This window comes from Lepus europaeus, chromosome 10, assembly GCF_033115175.1.
Source record: "Lepus europaeus isolate LE1 chromosome 10, mLepTim1.pri, whole genome shotgun sequence".
NCBI lineage: Eukaryota > Metazoa > Chordata > Mammalia > Lagomorpha > Leporidae > Lepus > Lepus europaeus.
The window spans coordinates 116,174,264-116,191,201 of NC_084836.1; the positions used below are offsets into that span (position 1 = coordinate 116,174,264).

Below are 16,938 nucleotides of genomic sequence, written 5' to 3' on the forward strand. Positions count from 1 at the left end.
ATCCAAGCGGCCCTTGGCGGAAGAAAGGCCCCCACCACATTGAGAAGATCCTGTTCACCACATTCACCTGACCTGCAGAGGGAAGCTGGGACTCCCTCGCCAGGCAAGTCTCACTTCTGCACCTGATGCCTGATTACAGGTGCCAGATAAACGGGGAACTGCCCGTGAAGACGAAGGGGTGGGGGCACCCTCACGTCTATGAATGCGACCGACATTTACGAGGTCAGTGAGTTTCCATGGAAACCTTGCCCTCTGGATTTCAGAAACAATCCTGGGCAAAGCGGATAAAGCCACGGCCTGAAACACCGGCGTCACGTATGGGCAACGGCTCGAGGCCCGGCTGTTTCACTTCTGATCCAGCTCCCTGCTGATGGCCTAGGAAAGCAGCTGAAGATGCCTCAAGTGACCGGGCTCCTGCCACCTACGTGGGAGACTGGAAGAAGCTCCTGGCTCCTGACGTTGGCCTAGCACACCCCCAGCCATTGCAGCCATCTGGGGAGTGAACCAGCAGATGGAGGATCTCTCTCCCTCTCTGCTCCCTCTCTCTGTGTAACTCTTTTACATAAGTGAATTGTAAAAAAAAAAAAAAAAAAAAAAAGGTAAAAGAAATCCATTCAAGCAAACCTGGACCAACACCCTGACCTGGAAGCAGGGGTCTGGAGTGGAGGGGGGGCTCCTGGCCTCCCCCCCAGGCAGCCCCTGCACTGACCACCAGCCAGGAGGTGCCACATGCATGCGTGTTTGCACTGTGGTCGGTGCGTTGATAAGCAGAGGCCTAGAGACAACACTGAGCCTGGAGGCGAAAAGCTGAGAACAACAAACACACTCTGATCCCAATTATGTAGGATCACCAGCCACAGACAGGCCTGCAGCTGTGTGTCTGACAGAGAAGGATCTGGAAAGACCCCAGCGGCTCCACCTGATCCCCTCTGGGAGGAAGACAGAACTGGGGCAGAAGCCGTGAGTGACATTTTGCTTTTCCTCCCACAGCATTCCATAGGATTGATTTTTAATTTTTTATTTTGACCTAATTTGAAAGGCAGAGGGAAAGAGAATTGAGATCTTTCATCTGCTAGTTCACTCCCCAAATGCCCACAGCAGCCAGGGTTGGTCCAGGCTAAAGCTGGGTGCCGGGAACTCCATCTGGGTCTCCCACGTGTGTGGCAGGGGTTCGAGTGCTTGTGCCATCACCACTGCCTACCAGGTGTACTCGCAGGAAGTTGGATGGAATTACTTGAGCCATCAGCTGCTGCCTCCCAGGGTGTGCTCAGCAGGAAGCTGGAGTGAAACCCAACCATTGTGATGGGGGGCAGGTGTCTCACCGGGTAGTTTAACGCCTGCACCAAACGTCCACCCTTGTATCTTTTCTCGGCCAACTACGTATCTCTATATTACTCAGGTCATCTCTTCACATAATTACTTTCACCTAAATTCTGGTTACGATGCTACTGCCTGCTTAGACCCCACAGGTCCGCGAAGCCCTGGACCAGACAAGGGGCAAAGGCAATGTGTATTAAACTGGGCGACGCTTCTAAGGGGCACCGAGACACCTGACCCCGGCTGTGGCGCATGCTGGTGGCTCCACTTCAGGCTCTTCCAGACTCTAGAATGCAGTTCTTTAAGTCATTTTGAGGCTTTCTTTGGAGACCTCTTACGAGGAAGCAACACACATCCCCCAGGTAAAATCAGGCCTGGTGGATGGATTAGCTCCATCTCACCCTCAGGCACCACGGTGCTCTAAACGCTCCCAGGCTGGGGTTAGAAACCTGCTGCCCTAGAATCCCTGGTTAAAGATTAACCGCAGCTACGGTGCTGTCTTGCTTTTGATCCGCCGTGAAAGTGAGGCATGTGCTGGCCGCACTGCCAGGGGAACTCCGAGAGGGGAGGGCGGCTACGCCCGCCTGCACCATCCTGGCAGACGGCATCGACAGAGCGGACACGGGCAGCATCAGAGCGTCCAGATCCTTCCAGACCGCAGGTGGGGCAGGCCGCTCTCTGGGCGCTTATGCTACCCTTGGCCCAGCCTACGCATGGCAGAGCCTGCTCGCAGGGCCCCTGCTTCGGGAGAACAGCAAGAAAACGCAGCTCTGCCAAGGTGCCTTGTGCACAAACACTCAGAGACACGCTGTGCTGCCCGGCCCGGCCACAGCGGCCAGCAGCGGGCTCCTAGCAGAGGAACCGGCCAGGACAAACGCCCAGAGCAGAAGTTCCCTTGGCGTGGGGCCGGGAAGCCGAGGGCAGCGGGGCGGCCCAGAGCTTGGAGAGACAGGAGAGCATACAGGGGAAACGGCTGGGGGACAGACTCCCAGGGAGATGAGAGGCCGCCAGAGGCTCAGGGCTCACCTTGCCCAAATCAGCCGGCTACCGAGCCCAGGTCTTTATCTCATTCAAGCTGCCTTTGCAAAGAGCTGGTTCCCTGCAGGCAGGGTCTGCCTAGGGCACGGCCACAGGAGTGGGAGCGGACACCCGCCCCAGGCCCCTGCAGGCCCCGGCAGCCGCCCTGCACACCCAGCACAGCACACCTGAGCCGGAGAGCCCTGCTCTGACCTGGCGCCCATGGCTGCAGCCTGGACAGCTACTCACGGCGGCAGTGGGGAGCCTCTGTGTGCCGGCCACGGGGAGACGCAGCTTCCAGTCCGTCTCTCCGTCCAGCTGGTCAGTCCGCAAGAAGCAAGACCCTGTGGGAGGAAGCCAGGAGCCATCTGGTCACCCGTGATTCAGGACCTCCACCTTGGCCACACTGGGCAACCCTCGCTCTGCGAAAAGAGCCGAGCAGCGGCCAGCGACCAAGATGGAAAATAAAGACCTGCTTCCCCTTGCTCCGTGAGCTCTGGGCCACAAAGGCCTGAGTCCAAACGGTGGACGTGACCTCCTGCTAAGCCACAGCACGTCCTCATCTGTACAAGCTGCCTGGGAGGATTGGGAGGGTGACAGACGGCACGCAGAGCCCAGCCTTCCAGGCCATCCGGGCGCCTCCTCGGGAACCGGGCCACCTGGGTTCAAGTTGGGGCTCTGCCACCTACAGCTTTGTGCCCTCACAGCACCGTCTCCAGCCTCCGCTTCCTGCAAGGGTCCTGACCCGGCAGGGTGTGAGCGCTCAAGGCGGAGCCCGGCACAGTGGCCAGGGCAGTGCCGGCCAAGGCAGGTGCCAAGCCAGCGTCTGCTGTGATGACAGAGGAGCACGGCTCATCCTGGAATGCTGCTGTCTCAGGCTTCCCGAGCACCAGTGTGACACCACAAGCGAGAAGCCCCACAGCGGGAAACCATGAAACCGTCTCATTCGCAACGTGGTTAAACATCGCATACAATCACCTTCCGGCTAAGAGCATAGGTATACTCAAAACACGAACTGCTTTCACAGAGTTGGCCCCACCCCCCGCATTCCGAAAATCTGAAAAATCCAAAATTTAAAACACTGTTGGTCCCGAGCAATTTGGATAAGAGCACTCGACTGTATGGGCTGGCATGTTTTATGGATGCATGACACAGTCTGACATACAAGTCCATACAGTTAGCTGCCGATGGAAAACGTATCCAATTCATGGCACTGCTATTGAGACGGAGCACCCCGGATGTGTGTTTTTGTTGGAGACATGCACGGTGCATCGGGCCTTAACCCACAGTGCTCAGTTCTTTCTGCACGGGACACAAGAGCCAATGTGAAGGCAAAACTGTGGTTTTTAAAAGACGACTCTGAACCTCGGACCTTTGACCCCCTCTGTTGAGGACTTAACGTATCAGTCATGTAAAACTGCACTGGCACTTTTATCTGATGCACAATAAAACAGGTCATGGCAGCCTCAAAGGAACAGGAATGCAAATTGTTGAGAAGTTCAGAACCTCAGATTGGGCTGATAGGAAGAAAAACCGGTCTCCTCGGAACAGCTTCATCACAGAAAATCCTAAGTGAGGAGATTCTGGGCCCAGACGGCACACGGGAGATGGTGGCAGAGACTGCAGGGGGAAGGCTCTGAGTCACTCCCCAGACCCTGGCTATGACGATAAGCTGCCGGGCAGGTGCCACGGGCACGGTGCCTGCTTGTGAGCCGAGGGCACAAAGGGCATGCACCTGCTCCCCGGCATCCCGACCGCCCACCTCCCCACGCCTCTCCCTGTGCCGCCTGAGAAGACGGACGACTCCCTGTGCTGCTCTGGCTACACACGGCTCCTCCTCCGGCCGTCCCAGCTGAGCCCCAGGGGGAGGAGAAGTAAGGCCTGCCTGCGTGGGTGACGTCAGCAGGCGTCCCCCAGCCCCGCCGGTTCATACCAGGCTCCACTGACCCGCGAGCACCCACGGCGTTTCGTTCAGACCGCTGGACTAAAAAAGATGCTTTTGATGCGCCTCCGTGGCTCCAAAATGATAATCTATTTCTGTGACATTTCCAAATGATTATTTTGCCAAATTACCACTGAAAGGTTACTGGTTCTTTTCCAAATTGGTCTCAGATGTTTACCGTTTTTTTCGGACGTCCTCAGGAAGATCATGTCGGCAGGCACCCGCTGGTTCTGTGTCATGAAAAGAAAGCCTGTTACTGTGCAGGCGTCCCCCCCCCCACCGGGGGGGGGGGTTTCCGCCCCCCACCCTGGCCCTACACTGGGGAGGGGAGGGGCCCAAACCCACCGGCACTTTTAAGTTTCTGCCCCTGTCAAAGACAAACTTGGGGATTTATTTTGTTTTGAATCTGAAAAATCTTGCACACGGCTGCTACTCTGCTAATCCCCTGGTGAAATCTTATCTCACAAAGCGAGCTCCTAGTTTTTGCGGCAAATCCCACCCTGAAATTCCAGCCCCAGCACCGGGGCTGCAAACCCACCCCGCCTGGCCCTCCTCCAGGTCCCCGGGCGGCAGAGACTCCAAGGTGGACCTCCTGGGCTCCTGCCTTCTGCTTCTACCTATCTCCCAGCTCCTGGGGCAGAGGCAGGGGTGTTAATAAGGAAGTGAAGGAGGAAGAAGCAGCAAATGCCATCCCCAGAGAAGGGGGAGCCCTGGGCGGCCCCCGTAGGATGTGTGACTGCCGCAGAGCCCTGGCCCACACTGGGGCGGGTTCGCCAGGCTCCGCTGAGCTGCCACCCCAAGGAGTTTCACTTCACCTCAAATCAGCTCTGAGTTCTCGGATTTAATCCTTTTAAAAGAGCATAGTTCAATTCCTACAGAAACAAGGGAAGACATAATCCTTTTCTAATCAAATATTATTCTAAGGCTCTCCAGGACTGCCCCTCAAATCCAACACCCTCTAAACACATCCTGCCGAAAGAGATATGGATGTTTGCAGAAGTAGCCAACACATTAACACTGCCATTTAAAAAGGGTGCTTCTGCCCCTGTTCCTGTTCTCACAGTCTGTTCCCCATAAAACGGTCAGCAAGGACAGCGTTTAAGTGCTGAAATGACTCAGGGATACATGAGATAAATATTTTAAAGTGTGTAGCAAGCGTGCTTTTCAGAAAAATTTTATGATAATTTTCTACACTTCCAAAACAATAAACACATTGGCCAGGAAATCAAAGCTTGCACTTGGGTTTACAAGCAGAAGTCCTGGCTAACCAACACACATAAACCTTGAAGAAATATTTTTCTCTGTGTCTCATGCTAAGCTGTTGGACAGAATCCCAGAAGGCATCAACCAGCTCGCCCACCAGAGACACAGATGTCACGTGCAGATCCACGACGGGACGGCCAGGGCTTCCGGTTTGCCCATGCACAGGGCAGCCCAGTCGGCCAGCGGCAGCCACTCACCTTCTCCACAATGATGAGATCCCCCACCTGGATGCTGGAGCTCTTCACCTTCACCGTGCCTGCAAGGCAACAGGTCCGAGATAACTCACGCCCTTTCAGAACGGCCGTCCGTCTAAACCGTGACCTGGAAGCGTTTCTAAAACCACTACCTCCCCCGTCCAAAAAAGAGGCTAACCCCAGATGATTGATTTACCTTGCCATTTACAATTTCTATACGGCTTGGTTTATATGATCGTGGTCAGACTACATGATTTTTGCCGGCTGTCTATCCGGACACACAACAAAAGCTGACACCAAGCACGAACCCCGTGCTAAGCACTGCACAGCTGTCGGTGGCCTCGGTTCATCTGCACAGTCGACATCAGAGGAAGCCAGATGCAAGTCTCAGAGCGGGAACAGGTCCACGCCACTGGCATCCACGTCTACGTGCAGAGTGAGGGACAAACAGCAGCGAGCTGAGCTCAGCTCTAAACATAAGGCTGAGTGCTTCATCCTTCGGGTGAGAGACTGTGCCCGCGGCCTTGGAGAGTTTGAAGTCTAGTCCTGGAGTCAAAACCCACATCCCTTAAAGAGCTCACACGGGACAGCTTAGGTCCCCTCCGCCCGGCCAAGAGGCAGTGTCCTCAGCCTGCCGACAAGTGTTCGCCCCAAAAGGCGAATCCTCTTTTGTACGGGTTCATTTTTACCTCTGAAAACCTAAAAGCCATCTTGGCTCTCAGGCTGTACAAAAGCCACTGGGCAGGGCTGAATATGGCCCACGGGCTTTGGCTCCGACCCTCTCTTCTGGTGAGAGAGGCCATTGGACGGATGCCAGGAGCGCCAGAGCGCATGTGCAGGGTGACGGCAGGTGCGGTGTCATCAGGGAGCAGGCAGGAGGGGAACTTGCCCTCCAGAGTAGGACCCAGAGCAGCACCCAGCACTCAGACAGCACTCGCTCGCTCACTCAACAGTCAAGTAACATCTGCTGACGCCTCCGACGGGCCGGGGATGCTGGGAACTCAAACTCTAGTGGAGGGGGGGAGAAGTAAATAACCAACGAGTGGTGCTGGGGAACCAGCGCAGTGGATGTCAAAAACTCTACTTGAGAGCTGAGGCCAGAGAGAGCCAGGCCAAGGGCACTGTGGTCACCGGGATCCAGGGCGAAGGCAGCCTGAGCTCGGGCAAGTGGTGTCCCCAGGGCTGCACTGTGTGCGTGGGGACTCAAGACCCAAAGCATGACACGGAAAACAGGGAACGGCAAGAGACGAGGGTGGCGGGGCCGGCGGGGCCAGGCCATCCTGCACCCTGTGGGCAAGTCCAGGGGGAAGTGGGCCTTGATTCTGATCGGGTTTTCATACAAAGTAGCAAAGTCCAACAACATTTACTGGTCACTGGTGTCTCCTAAGAGGCCCATCGGACTTACCAGCGCTCAGCCGGGACAGGAGCCCCTCAATCAGTGTGTCCCCCAGGGCAAGAGCGAGAAGGGAGACAGGAGCTGCTCTTCTCAGGGGAATTCGCTCAGTGCACAAACACCCGCCTCACCCACCAGTCTCCTCTGCCTTACAAAGACTTAAATACCCTGGGGCCTGGCATTGCAGTGCAGGGGCGAAGCCGCCGCCTGTGACGCCAGCGTCCCACACTGGAGTGCCACTTTGAGTCCTGGCTGCTCCACTTCTGATCGAGCTCCCTGCTAATGCACCGGGGAAGCAGCAGAAGATGGCCCAAGTGCTTGGGCCCCTGCACCCATGTGGGAGACCCAGATGGAGCTCCCAGCTTCTGGCTTCAGCCTGGCCCAGCCCCAGCTGCTGCAGCCACGTGGGGAGTGAACCAGAGGATGGAAGATTATCCCCCCACCCTCTGCCTTTCAAATAAATATATAAATAAATAACATAGTTAGAAAGGAAATCATCTCTGTGCCCAATGCCACAGGATTTTTACAATTTCTCATATTTTACCATTTTTGACATAATGCAAAGCCATGTAGAGTTTAATTCGCCACCACTGAGATTTTTCAAAGCATTCAAAAGATGTCTATTGAAACAACCCCCTTTTAACATGTCCTGCAGAGTCTGACTGTAACTAACTTCCGTGTTTCACCAAACTTGGTCATTATGACAGTCTGCACGCCCCCAAACAGGCTTCAAGGAAGCACTCAGCAAACAGTGGGGCTCTGAACCACCCTTCAGTGGCTGCCGGGGTCTCTGCCCGCCCAGGGTCAGGGTCTTGCCCTCTTAAGTGAGCCCAAAGCCCTGAATAGTGCTTTCTAATCATAAAACATGATGCTGGGGCCAGCGCTGTGGTGTAGCAGGTAAAGCCTTCAGTGCCAGCATCCCATATGGGTGCCAGTTTGAGTCCCAGCTGCTCCACTTCTGATGCAGCTCTCTGCTTTGGCATGGGAAGGCAGTGAAAGGTAGCCCGAGTCCTTGGGTCTCAGTACCCATGTGAGAGACCCAGAGGAGGCTCCTGGCTCCTGGCTTCAGATCAGTGCAGCTCTGGCCATTGAGGCCAGCTTGGGAGTGAACCAGCAGATGGAGGACCCTCCCCACCTCTCTGTAACTCTGCCTTTCAAATAAATAAATAAATAAATAAATCTTAAAAAAAAAAAAAAAAAAAAAAAAAAAAGATGCTACATGCAATCCAGTGGCCTGAGCCCAGGAAACACAAAAAGCTAGAGAAACCCATTAGCCTGGAGCTCTGCAGTGCAGTCGGCTTTGGTCAGCGTATTACGGAAGGGCTGCAGAACACGCACTAACCCAGAGTTAGAGACAGGTCTCTAGGTACCTGCAGGGACCTGGTGCCAGAAACCCCCTGCCGCTAGCAAACTCCACCCAGGCTTAGGAATAACACGATGTAGTATTTGCATCTATGGGGACACTTTTAAAAGTCATCTCTAGATCACTTGTAATACCTAACGCCAAGTAAAGGCTATGGAACCATCAACATCTTAGATCCAACTACATAGTGCGTGTCAGCAACAATGTAACATTCTCAGGCTCAAGCTGGTTGAATCCTGGGATGCAGAACTTGGGGAGCTGGAGGCCCACTGTGGTTACAAATAGGTAGAAAGAGGCTCTGATTGACAGATTCTTCTACTGCCTGACCCATTGCCAGGGGCCACGGGCCACGTGCTCACATGCAGGCCCTTCTTCCTGGAGACTTTATGAAGGTGCCGCTGCCAGGAAGATCGTAAATTCAGCGAGGCCCTCGGCACCAGGGAACTTTCCCAAACATAAATTTACACGTTGTTTTGGGGTTTCGCTACGAAAATTTATGCTGCTGGCCTGACCCGCACAAGCACACCTGTGTTCAGATGTGCACGAGCCACTGAACAACGTTTCCCTTCAGCTCTCGCTCGAAGAAGAGCAGATGTCTTAATGCCTACTGCTTAATAACTGCAGTGTACACGGGTGTCCGTGGGACCGAGGGGAAAGTCAGGATTACATAGAAAGAGGTTCTTCCCAGGATGTGGGCGTGCCCCCCTCCTCTCGCACTGACAGTCCTCGGCTCTGCACATTTGATTTTTACAGTAAGCACAAGCTTGCTTTTCTAGCAAGAAAAAAATAACAAATTAAATTAGCTCAAAGGTTTAAGAGACCAGACCCAGATCTCGGCCCTCTGCAGCCGAGTCCTGATTTACGATCAGTTCATCTGAACCCTGCCTCTCGGTCCATCTGCTCTGCCTCAACCAAACCCCCTCTAATCCATGCTGTTTGCAGAGCTCTTGCCGAGTAACCCCAGCAGGCCAACCCTTCCCGCAAACACTCCGACTGTACCTGCCACCCAGCAGCCCCCACGTCTCTCATTCCCCATCAGGAGGAGGACAGGGGGTCACTCTGTCACTCATTAGCATTCTAGAGTCTGGGACATGAGTCTCAGCCAACCAAGAGAGACTCTCAGGTTCCCAGACCCCAGTGAGCTATACTGGGTGCTCTCCATAAACACGGGCTTTCTTCCTCACATTGCCATTTTTGGGTGATCAAAATTATGTAGTTTGGGGGGCTGCCACTGTGGCATAGCAGGTAAAGCTGCCACCTGCAGTGCTGGCATCCTATGTGGGTGCCTATTTGAGACCCGGGAGCTCCACTTCTGATCCAGCTCTCTGCTATGGCCTGGGAAAGCAGCAGAGGGCGGCTCAAGTTCTTGGGCCCCTGCACCCACGTGGGAGACCTGGAGAAAGCTCCAGGCTCCAGGCTCCTGACTCCAGATCGGCCCACTCCGGCCACTGCAGCCATTTGGGGAGTGAACCAGCAGATAGAAGACCTCTCCTCTCTCTCCCTCTGCAACTCTGTGCTTCAAATAAATAAATGTTTTAAAAAAAAAAAAATGTAGTTGGGGCTGCATGTTGAACATGGTGTGTGTGCGCACACGTGTGTATGTATTTGTGTGTGTATGTGTGTGTGTGTGTGATCACTCAGAAAAGACAAAATCAGAAGAATGAAAAGGAGAAAACATAGCAAGAATAAAAGAAAAAAGAAACCAGGTCCTGGGGTTGGTGTGGTGGTGCAGCAGGTTAGGTCGCCAACCTGGATGCTGGAATCCCATATGGGCGCAGGTTCAAGCACTGGCTGCTCCTCTTCCTATCTAGTTCCCAGCTAACACTCCCAAGAAAGCAGCAGCAGATGGCCCACATGTGAGACCCAGATGAAGCTCCTGGCTCCTGGTTTCAGCCTGGCCAAGCCTCAGCCATTGCAGCCATGTGGGGAGTAAACAAGTAGATGGAAGATACCTGTATATGTGTGTGTGTGTGTGTGTAACTCCCTTTCAAATACATAAATCCTTTTTTTAAAGATTTATTTATTTATTTGAAAGGCAGAGAGAGAGAGAGAGTTTTTCCATCCACTGGTTTACTCCTTAGATGGCTACAACAGCTGGAGCTGCACCGATCCAAAGCCAGAAGCCAAGAGCTTCCTCCAGGTCTCCCATGCGGGTGCAGGGGCCCAAGCACTTGGGCCATCTTCCACTGCTTTCCCAGGCCACAGCAGAAAGCTGGATCAGAAGTAGAGCAGCCGGAACTTGAGCCGGCACCCATATAGGATGATGGCACTGCAAGTGGTGGCTACACCGCAGCGCCGGCCCCTCAAATACAGAAAGAAGAAAAAAACCAGCTGGCCTTCCACACCCATGGGCTCTGCGTCCTCACTGTCCACCACTGAGAGCAGCTGGGGGGAAATGCACCTGCGCCGAACGGATCCTCTTTTCTCTAACTATTCCGTACACAGTACGGTACGCTCACTACTGACGGTGCATGCAGCATTACCAGTGATCTGGAGACTATCTGATGTAAATGGGAGGATGTGCACAGCTCCTGTGCAAACCTGTGCCTGGCCGTCTATTGTAGAAAGGGCCTCAGGCATCCATTGAGGGGCAGGGTGGTCCTGGAGCCACCCCCACAGCGCCAATAGAGGACTGTGCTGATACGTGCATTCCTACACTTACTGTGAGTTCCCCCTAGCCAGGCACTAGGACTGACATCGAGACCTGGACGAGACGTTCCCACCTAAAGACCTCACAAACTGGTAGGGAAGGCAGGCATGAAAAAGGAGGGCAGAGAAAAGCGGGCCCAAAGTGGAAGTGAGGAGCCCTCGGCGGCTGCGCCCGACTCCCAGCATGAAAAACCTTTGCAGAGAGTGGTAAGCATCCTAAACGTGACCTCTGACCTCTCACCCACTGCTCTGAGTCTCCTACAAGAAGCGAGGAGAAAAAGGAAGTCAAGATGCAGAAAAGCCACGGGGTAGAACGTCTGGTCTTCCCTAATAAAGCAGTAGGAGAAAGAAAAACAGCCCAGCATATGGACAGTGGTCAGTGCTGACCTCCTGTCTGGCTCGCACGCCGCGCCAAGTGAGCCCCTTCCCAAGCCAGTCCCCAGGCATTTTTTGGGTCTCATCTCCCCATTACATGCCCAGGATGGACGTGGGGCCAGGGTCAGGGGTGTGCCCTGCTGGGGTGACAGCTCTACTGTCAACACCTTAAAACTGCTGATTTCTGAACAATAAGCCCCACTTCCAGCTTGCACTGGGCCCTGCAAATGACGCAGCTGACCTGGACAGGGCGGGGTTGCGCCACAGCAGGGTAAGCTGCCTTCCCTGGTCACTCCCTCTCCCGCCAGCTCAAGAGTCAGCTACTCTGCTTTGGATTCAGCTGCCTGCTAATGGGAGGCAGCAGGTGATGACTCAAGTGCTTGGGCCCTGCCACCCACACCGGAGAGTGGATGGAGTTCCCGGCTCCTGGCTTTAGCCTGGCCTAGTTAACTGGCTTTAGGGGCTTTTGGAGAGTGAACCAGTGGAGGGAAGACCTCTGACATCACACTCCTCTGCCTTTCAAGCAGATGAAGATAAATAAACAAGCATTTAAAAAACAAAAACAATGTCCAGGAATCTCCTTTAACAAATACACACAGGAAAACCTGGTCCTTAACCCTGACGCTGTCACAGGCCCCTGAGCGTGCACGTGCACGCACACGCACACGCATGCGCACACACCCACACGCCATCTCCAGGCTCTAGGATGTGAAACACATTCACAGAGGCCACAGGAGCTGGGAGGGAGACTTTGCAGAAGTTGAGTGGAACAACGCTCCGCCCACGGCACCGGACGTCATCGAATGTCATCGAATGTCTTCGGAAAAACGTGTCCCCTTCGGCTTTCATCACTTCGCCTGAGCCGACCCTCGGGCTCACTTCACACCAGGGAACAACCTTCCAGTGACTAGAGCGGTTTGTTTCTGCAGAGACGGACCCCACGCCTTCCATAAGCAAACCCGGAGAACCCAAACCCTGCCTTTCATGGGTGAGAGCTTCCGAATAAGAGCAGTTTGTCTACACTGCACGGAGAAACCAGATGTTTCCCCCGAGTCAAAACAAGAGAGTGACAACGCAGTTAAACTGCAGAACAGCCTGCGCCCCCCCCCAAAAAAAAATTAATCAATTCCAGGGCACTGGGGGGCTACGTTTGACCCCGAACACCTCTAGCCCTACTTCTATTTTTCACTGTGCGTGCAGGACGTGGATTGCTCGTGGATCTCAAACAAGAACCTCCAGGCGCTAGCCCTGGTTAATGCATTACTCTTTAGCTCACACTCTAATCTAACTGTGACAGTGATGAGTTGTAACTCTGCTCCGTGTGTACATTTCCTGGGGTTCACATTAAAAGCCAGCAGAGTGCAGAGGTTTGGAGCAGAAATTTTCATATTCAAATAACAGTTGTGTGTACTCCCTGCAGTCTAAGACAAGACTGCCTTTGTGCGAACAGGCAGAGGGTTCAGAAGTGTTATTATAAATACCACCAGCACTTCCTGGGGCTTTTGTTTAGAATAGCGAGGACTTTAAAAAGGCTGAGGTTTAAGTGTAACAAGTTTATACCCAACAGAGGCTTTTAAAATAAATATTATAAATGGTTTCCCTGGGCCCACAAACGAAGAAGCAAACAGACCCCCTAGGGGTGGGGGTGGGAGGGCCTTTTGGAAAAGATCACAGTGCAATTTGCAAGGCAGATTTTGCAGTCTGTTGTTTTCTTAAACAGTGAGTCGGTTTACAACGATTTTTAATAAAGTGAAACTGAGTATTTAGGGAAAAAACTGAACCTTGTGAACCTGCAGTCACAGCATCTGCCAGAGGCTGCGTGACGAAGCACTTGGCAAAGTGTTTAAATAAGACTCACAAATGCTGAGCCTCTGATGTGAATGGGGGGCGCCTGGGAGGGCCTTCCATGCTGAGGGCCTGACCCACAGCCCTTCCCAGGAGGTTTTTTTTTTTGAAAGACACAGCTACAGAGAGAGGTAGAGTTAGAGAGAGAGAGGCCTTCCATCCATGGGCTCACTCTCCAAATGACCACAATGGACAGAGCTGAGCTGATCCAAAGCCAGGAGCCAGTAGCTCCTTCCGGGTCTCCCACACGGGTGCAGGGGCCCAAGCACTTGGGCCATCTTCTGCTGCTTTCCCTAGGCATTAGCAGAGAGCTGGATTGGAAGAGGAGCAGCCAGGACTAGAACCAGCACCCATACAGGATGCTGGCACTGCAGGCGGCGGCTTTAACCCACTGCGCCACAGCGCTCCCCCTCCCCCCACAGTAGTTTTGCTGCAGTCACACCAAAAAAGCTATTCCTGTTATACTCGTCTTTAAAAACTCATAAAGCTCATCTTAGAGTCTTCCCACATCTGGACAGGGTGTCAACTTTGAAAACATCGGCAGTACCCAGAGCTCCAAACCAGGGAATTAACAGCAGCCCATTAACCAATGCATCTTCCCACGCTAATCTGCCTCTGAGCACAAGAATCCCAAAGAGAAGAACAAGTGTAGCCTTGGGTCTCAAGACCGAGTCACACCGCTGCACACCCAATGGTCTAAAGTGGATTTTGAATGACACACTGGAGAAGATGAGAGCTGGAGGTTACAGGTGATCGCACAACTGGGAAAGGTGAGCGGAGAGCACTGGTCACCCATCCAGACACACCTGGCAACAGAAGGGCACCCGGGGACGTCAGTTTATTTTCTTAACCACATAGACGCAGAGCAGCTGTACAGTAAGAGAGAGAGTGTCTCCTTGTACACAGACCTCGGACTTGGGGCCAGAGAGGTGGCACAGTGAGTTAAGCCAACGCCCACAACACAGGTGGCCCTGAGATGAAACCCGGCTGCTCCACTTCCTACCCAGTTCGCTGCTAAGACACGGGGGGGGGGGGGGGGGGGGGGCGCGGCAAGGCCTCAGGCCCCTGCCACCCACATGGGGCATCCTGATAGGGTCTCACACTCCCGGCTGTAACTCTGCTTTCAAATAAAAAATAAATCTTAAAAAAAAAAAAACCCTACTTAAGACTCAAGGTCGGTCTGCCCAGATGTCCACAGCAGGAGGAGAAATCTCAGCAAGAGTGCTAATGGCGCTTCTGTTTGCATTTTCTTTCAGGCTAATTATCTGCCCGGTGCACTTAGCCCCGGACCAGGAGTTAGTCTGGGAAAGCACTCCTGGTATGAAGACCCGGGAATTCCTCTTCTGGAAATGCAAATCCAATTTCCCTGGCCACCTGTGATAATCCAGGCAGACCTCCTCAGTCTGGGGGAAGGCCAGTGGAGAGAGAAATGACTCATTCACAGGATGCTCTTCCCAGGCCCGACCCACATCACTCAGGCAACAAAACCAAGCCCTGCTGGCCTTCCACTTCTCCTTTTCAATTTTATTTCCAGTGCCAGCGAATGCGATTAACCCAGGAAGACAGCCCTGCAACTAAAACGTGACAGCCCACACAGGGCTGCGGCTGCTCTCTGATCTCCCGTCAAGCAGGAGGAGGGGGCGCTTGAGAGCAGCGCTCCCCCCTGCGAATGCGGAGGGCGGACAGGTTTCTCTGGATTCCGAGACGCGGGGCCAGCATGGCAGCGCAGCAGGCTGAGCTGTTTGAGTCCCGGCTGCTCCACTTCTGATTCCTGGCTGCTTCAGCCATTGGGGAATGGACCAGCAGATGCAAAGATCTGTCTGTCTGTCTCTCTATCTGCAACTCTGCTTTTCAAATAAATGTTTTTTTTAAAAGTTAATACAATTGGTGCACCGTTTCAGATACACCTTAAACTATGATCCAACATGTCGGAAGCCGTTATTTAAAGTCTGCCAGCAGGGGGCAGGCGTCTGGCCTGGGGGTGCGAACGCTGTTTGGGATGTCCACGTCACTTACAGGAGTTCTGGGGTCTGACCTATGGCTCTAGCTCCCCAGCTCTGACCCTGGGAGGCAGCAAAGATGAGATCCGGCCACCCACGTGGGAGACCTGGACTGAGCTGGCTGCTGGCTCCACAGCCCCCAGCTCCTCTGAGCCTTTGAAGAGGGAACCAGTGGATTGGAGCTCTGTCTCTGTGGGAGCCATGTTTCCCAACAATGGAAGTTTCTAATTTATTATCAGAGCTTTTAGATCAACTGTTAAAAATTAAACTTTTTGTCTGGCGCCACGGCTCAGTAGGCTAATCCTCCACCTGTGGCACCGGCACCCCAGGTTCTAGTCTCGGTCGGGGCACCGGATTCTGTCCCGGTTGCTCCTCTTCCAGTCCAGCTCTCTGCTGTGGCCCAGGAGTGCAGTGGAGGATGGCCCAAGTGCTTGGGCCCTGCACCCCACGGGAGACCAGGAGAAGCACCTGGCTCCTGGCTTCGGATCAGCGCGGTGCGCCGGCTGCAGCAGCCATGGAGGGTGAACCAATGGCAAAAAGGAAGACCTTTCTCTCTGTTTCTCTCTCACTGTCCACTCTGCCTGTCAAAAAAAAAAAAAAATCAAACTTTTTTTCGCAAAATTTAAAATTTTCTCAATTTGATTAACTTAAAACCTTTCAGACTTCAGCCAACCAGAATCTGTGTCATTGGCACTCTTTAAAATGCTTTGACTCTGGGGCTGGCACTGTGGCACAATGGATTAAGCCACCATCTGCAATGCTAACATCCCACATAGGCAGTAGTTCTAGTCCCAGCTGCTCCACTTCCAATCCAGCTCTCTGCTATGACCTGGGAAAGCAGTAGAAGTCCTTGGGCCCCTGCACCCACATGGGAGACCTGGAGGAAGCTCCTGGCTCTGGCATGGCCAAGCCCTGGCCATTGCGGCCATTTAGGGAGTGAGCCAGTGGGTGGAAGATCTTTTTTTTCTCTCTCTCTCTCTCATTGTCTCTCCCTCTCTCTCTCTGTAATTTTGACTTTCAAATAAATAAATAAATAAATAAGTCTTTTTTAAAAAAACCTATTAATTCTTGTTCAAATGCATGCCGTGAATCCAATTTTGAGGCAATATCAGACAAACACAAATCAAGGGGCAGGTGACCGTCCCTGGCCTAAGCTGCCTTGCTCTTTGCAAAAACATCACTGCCATCACAGAAAGCTGCAGAGCTGGGCCGACCAGAGCAGCCAGGAGAGAGAATGAGAAATGCAACAGGCGAACCTGGATGGGTTCCTGGGACAGGAAGGAGAAGAAGTCCATACAGGACATCACTGGAGCAAATGTAAGAGCTGATTAAGAACAGTAAACGAGAGTGTGGACGGATGCTGGCTTTCCTGATTTTGAGCCCTTAGCTGCATTAGGCAGGAGAAATGTCCTGCTAGGAGTTAGACAATGAAGTATGCAGGGGTAATGTCACTCTAATGGCCTTGTATAGAGACAGACAGACAGACAAAGAGTCTAAAAAGCAAATGTGCCAAATGTTAGCGATTGGTGAATCTGGGAGAAAAACTTACAGAAAACCTTCAAATGACTTTCATAACATTT

General features: G+C 53.2%; 1 protein-coding gene across 2 annotated transcripts in view; it reads right to left on the minus strand.

Annotated features, from left to right (window-relative positions):
- ATP9A (ATPase phospholipid transporting 9A (putative)) overlaps nt 1-16,938 on the minus strand; it is a 132,452-nt gene that overhangs the window by 71,252 nt on the left and 44,262 nt on the right. For both annotated transcript variants that reach the window (XM_062204366.1, XM_062204367.1), the window contains exons 5-7: nt 5,737-5,795; nt 4,455-4,506; nt 2,584-2,678 (exon numbers count right to left, since the gene is read on the minus strand). In XM_062204366.1, coding sequence (XP_062060350.1) covers nt 2,584-2,678; nt 4,455-4,506; nt 5,737-5,795 — 206 coding nt within the window. The remainder of the gene's footprint in view (nt 1-2,583; nt 2,679-4,454; nt 4,507-5,736; nt 5,796-16,938) is intronic.